The 5556-nt window shown below is 35.2% G+C and overlaps 1 protein-coding gene across 1 annotated transcript in view; it reads right to left on the reverse strand.

Moving 5' to 3' along the window:
- LOC116848863 (odorant receptor Or2-like) overlaps positions 1–5556 on the reverse strand; it is an 8093-nt gene that overhangs the window by 705 nt on the left and 1832 nt on the right. Inside the window, exons 4-5 of the mRNA XM_032825423.1 lie at positions 4188–4287; positions 361–480 (exon numbers count right to left, since the gene is read on the reverse strand). Of these exons, the coding sequence (XP_032681314.1) occupies positions 361–480; positions 4188–4287 (220 nt within the window). The remainder of the gene's footprint in view (positions 1–360; positions 481–4187; positions 4288–5556) is intronic.

Genomic DNA, 5556 nt, shown 5'->3' on the forward strand with positions numbered 1-5556 from the left:
AATTATATACTACATTCGAATTATATGTCAGAGAAACAATTTTCCGATAAATTTAAATAAAACATTGTTAGTATTTTAAATAACGGTGCTAGTAATTTAAATTATGTTCAAAACAGAGAGAGGAAGAAAGTGAGGGAGAGAGGGGTGAGAGAGAGGAGGAGAGGGGGAGTGGGGGAGAGATAGAGATAGAGAGAAAGAGAGAGAGAGAGAGAGAGGGGGGGGGGAAAGAAAGATTGGATGATGATTGAATCATTTTCGGTATCAGAAAATTTGCGAAACTTCCTTTGAGAGTAACAAGAATACACGATCCATGCTATATACGTTGCTTTGTTAAAGACACTATTGTATTGTCTAACTTACTTGCGTCACCAGACATTCACCGACCGCACAGTACAGACACATGTGTAACAAACCACATATAATTGCTGCAACAAACCAACTCAATTGCGCAAATGATAATTGTCCTTTTTGATTAATAACCTAAATTGTCAGAAATATGAGTTACATAACATTTGAAAAACTTATTTATACCCGTTTTTTCCAAAGTGGTTCAAATTTTGAACCAAGTTTAAACTCCGATTAGCAACATTTTGTGTTTCATCAATTTTTTAATGAATATTTAGTTGAATTTTCCAATTAATTCAGTTGAATGATGTTCATCGTAAATGTTATTTTTTAGCTAGTTAATGAGTTTTAACGGCGTTTAAGCAGAAATTATCGTAAAATCTCGGTATTTGAGGTTATGTGCAGTGTATTCTGGACTTGATTTCGTACATACAAAATTGAACGAATAAGTAATTTAAAAAAATTTTTTGTCTTTGAAATGTTATATTAATAAACAATTTCAGAGACGAATTTTCTTTTCGTAAAATATCATCCGAAGCTTAATTTTTAAGTTATAAAAATATTTGCATATTACTGGTCGAATATAAGAGATAGTCAGAAGTGATGCAATTCAGATGTAAATGCTGATATGGGACATTTAGCTGATCGTACATGTAAAAGCACTCCTACGTATTATTTTTATAACTGTCGCTAGTGATCGTGCTTAATAGTAAATAAAGTGTTTTGATTACCCTTATAGAAATATCATACTAAGAATCATTGATAATTACTTATTTTCAGTATTAAAAATACTGGATAATAAGTAATTATCAATGATTCTTAGTATGACATTTCTATAAGAGTAGTAGAGTACAATTATAACGTATTGTTTGAGAATGATGTTGGATTATATAAGCTAACTGGAAAAAGAACTTTAAAAATAGAAATGATAGACGGATTATTAACCACGGTTTGAAAAGCATAAAACATTTTTTACAATTAAGGGAACTGATGAATTTGTTATAATCATGCTTTCTGAATTTAAAACATTTTATTTGATGTTGCGCACGATCATTAACGAAAATTATAAAAATAACATATAAGTGCAATTACACATCTTGATCACATCAGTAGATCGATTCTACAACTTTAACGAACAGTGTCGTTTTTGTTATTAAGTGTACAACTTTGTTTCCGCCGTTTTTTTCCGATATTCGAGGCTTTATTGTAAAAAACTGGTTATACATTTATGATTCAAAGTATTGTCCATCGCTGGCCACTACTTTCTCCCATTTTTCGGGCAGCGTACGAATCCAGCGTCGAAAAAACTGATCATCTTTTGAGGCGATCCACGAATCGATCCAATTTTTTACTTCTTCATAAGACCGGAAGTGCTGGTCAGCCAGGCTGTGTGCCATTGATCGAAACAAGTGATAGAGGGAGTAACGTCTGGAGAATACGGCGGGTGGGATAGGACTTCCCATTTCAACGTTTCCAAGTATGTCTTGACCACTTTCGCAACATGGGGTCGAGCATTGTCATGCTGCAAAATCACTTTATCGTGTCTCTCGTTGTATTGCGGCCGTTTGTCTTTCAATGCTCGGCTCAAACGCATCAATTGCGTTCGATACCGATCGCCTGTGATTGTTTCAGTCTGTTTTAACAGCTCATAATACACCGAGCTGGTCCCACCAAATACAGAGCATGATCTTGGAGCCGTGAATATTCGGTTTGGCCGTTGACGTGGAAGCATGGCCGAGAACTCCCCATGATTTTCTGCGCTTGGGGTTATCGTAATGAACCAATTTTTCGTTCCCAGTCACAATGCGATGCAGAAATCCCTTCCGTCTTTGCCTTTCAAGCAACTGTTCACAAGCAAACAAATGCCGTTCAACATTTCTCGGCTTCAATTCGTACAGCACTCAATTTCCTTGCTTCTGAATCATTCCCATGGCTTTGAGGCGTTTTGAAATAGCTTGTTGAGTCACTCCCAATGACTGTGCCAATTCTTCTTGATTTTGACACGAGTCTTGATCAAGTAATGCCTCCAATTCTGCATCTTCGAAAACCTTCTCTCTTCCACCGCTATGCCGGTCTTCGACGTCAAAATCACCGTTCTTGAAGCGTTGAAACCACTCACGATACGTTGTTTCACTAATAGCGGCCTCATCGTAAGTATTTGAGAGCATTCGATGAGTCTCAGCCACAGATTTCTTCATATTGAAGCAGAAAATTAAAACCTCCCGCAAATGACGAGAATTTGGCTCGTAAACTGACATTTTCAATCGAGAATAACTTTATGATGCAGACACAAATCGACTAATGTTTCTATGGGGTTATGTTGACAGATGCCCAAGTTTATTGTATGACGTCTATGATCTATTTATTTCGACCACTACTTACCGCTAAAGCCATCTATAGGAAAACAGCGGAAGCAAAGTTGTACACCTAATATATTATCGTTGAACAGATATAATTCATGGTAGAAAAACAATTATACACCATGCTAATGATATTGTTATTATAAAGTTCGACTTATAGGAGCTTCACGTCGGCATCTGCCTTTGACGGTGAATTGCGTTGCTCTTATCTACCTTCTATATCCGACCCGTAACTATTTATTTTTGTAATTAAAAAATTAAGCTTCAGATAACATTTTGTAAACAGAAATATCATCTTAGAATTCGTTCACTATTATGACATTTCAAGGACAGGAAATTGTTTTGAATTATCTGAGATATATTGAATTACCCGAGATATACCAGGTGTAGAAGTATGAAACCGGAATTTTTTTATACAAATAAGACGTCTGTTGTTCGAAAGTGATAAATAATACTTTATTCAAAATAATTTCCACTGTTTTGAACACATTTTTCCCACCTCTCTGGCAGTTTATGAATGCCGTGCCAAAAAAACTTTTCATCTTTTGAAGCGAACCAGTTATCTAGCCATTTTTCCACATTTTCATACGAATCGAAGCGTTGGTTAGCGAGAGCGTGTCCTAGCGATGCGAACAGGTGATAATCGGACGGAGCCAAGTCTGGAGAATAAGCCGCATGCGGTAGTAATTCCCAACTGAACGACTCGATCGTTTCCTTGACCCGTTTTGCTGTATGTGATGGGGCATTATCATGGAGCAAAATGACATTGTGTTGCCTTTTTGCATATTCTGGTCGTTTTTTAGTCAATGTTCGATTTAAATCGATCATTTGTTGTTGGTAGCGATTAGTATTGACGGTTTGACCAGGTTTCAGCAGTTCATAGTTCATAGTTCATAGTTCATAGTTCTTCGTTCCTCACGTCAAAATCACCACTTTTGAATTTTTTAAACCACTCGAAACACTGAGATTTACCAAGAGCATATTCACCGTAAGCTTCGACAAGCATTCGATGTGATTCTGCAGCAGTTTTCTTTAAATGATAACAGAAAATCAATGCTGTCCGCAAATCATAGTTAGTAGGCTCGAAACGTGACATGTTTAAGGTTATACAAAAATATACTAGAGAATGAAAGTTGGGGTTATGTTTGTTGACAATATTCGTCAGCTGTTAGGAGAATATAATAGCGCGGCAGTAGCGGTCTTACGGTCACTAAACTGAACGCTGGCACCATTTATAGGGGAATTCCGGTTTCATACTTCTACACCTGGTATTCAGAATCATCTTGCACATATCGTGTATTGTTGAGTAACAATGTATATCGACAAGTATATCATGTACTTTGCTCATATGTAACAAATTATTAAGAACTATTTAGAATAGAATAAATTCGTTATATAAATCGCGTACGATTATTTTTAACTTACATTAACTTACATTACTTACATACATAAGTTTACGTTAACTTACATTACGTTACTTACATTAACTATAAGAAATCCTTGTAGGCAAAATAATATACCAAAGTAAAGTACTATACCTAGCAACATCAAATTAAAAGTATCATCTATGATTTGGATGGATCTGCAATAACAAATTCATCCAAAGAGATAATATAATCTAATTTTGGAGGTTTACGATGATAACTCTTCGAGTTAGTTTTTCTAGAACTGAAATATATGAGATAGGCAGAATTACCTACTGCTATCATAATTCATGATAATTCAATATTGTCTGTTCTTGTGTTAACAAATAGATGATAATAAAATATAATCGTGTTACGTCATTGTCTACTTGTTAATTCAACTTGAGACTTATCGGGCAGCATTGAGTTATCATGAATTATGATGGTAGTAGACGATTGTGCCTATTATATATTTCAGTTCTAGAGGAACTAACTTGGAGAGCCTGTTTGTTTTTGAAGAATTGTTATGCTACTAAATATTAAGGCTATTATGTCGGATTTCGGTCCCCAGAATTAAGATTTCGATCTCCAAAATCAAGACACGCGCGCGTCCGACTACGACTAGTTTATATTGAAATAAATATACTTTATTTTATTCGAACTTATTACATTAGTTCAGCATTTCTTCGAAAACAAACACACTTATTATCGTAAACACACATTGTGCTTAAGGGGATGCTGGAGTCAATTACGAACTCGAACAATGTCGATAATGCAGAGATGATCGTCATTAATATAATAACGCTATCTTTTTTATATTTCTTGTATATATAGAATTTATATGAATGTGTGTTGCTTTGTTTTACCATATTCAACGGAAAACCTAACCATATATGTGTAGAAATATTTCTGCAAACTTTTTCGATATTTTTAGCTTTCAAAGGCAGATGCGAAGATAGAACAATGTTCTTCAAAATTTTTCTGTTTGGAGCATTCACACTTTCAGCATGTACAAGCTGTGAAACTTTTGGATTAGGCAAATATTACGCTAACTGACAGATGGAGATTTTACATTAAAAATTTTTTGTTCGTTTTCGTCACATATCGAGCAATGCTCCAATTTATCTTTGCACGTACTTTTATTGCGTAAAAGCATTTGTAATTCTGTGTAACCAATACGACGTAAACTTTGCAGAAAAATGTCAGTGTTCTGTCGGTAAAGTTTTCAGCTTCAGCATCCCCTTAATAGTATTAGGTGGTAAACTTAGTTCCTGCGGTTTTTTTTGTTTAAAAAACTCATTTATTTCGACATCAAAAGCAAAAAATACATTAATCGAAGTATTTTCCCTCGCTAGCTATACATTTTTCCCATCTTTCGGGCAACGCGTAGATTCCGCGACGATAGAACGATTGGTCTTTTGATGCAATCCATTCGTCGATCCATTTTC

The sequence above is a fragment of the Odontomachus brunneus genome, unplaced genomic scaffold, assembly GCF_010583005.1.
Source record: "Odontomachus brunneus isolate Ranch 3 - 2012 unplaced genomic scaffold, Obru_v1 Obru_scaffold_101, whole genome shotgun sequence".
Lineage (NCBI taxonomy): Eukaryota > Metazoa > Arthropoda > Insecta > Hymenoptera > Formicidae > Odontomachus > Odontomachus brunneus.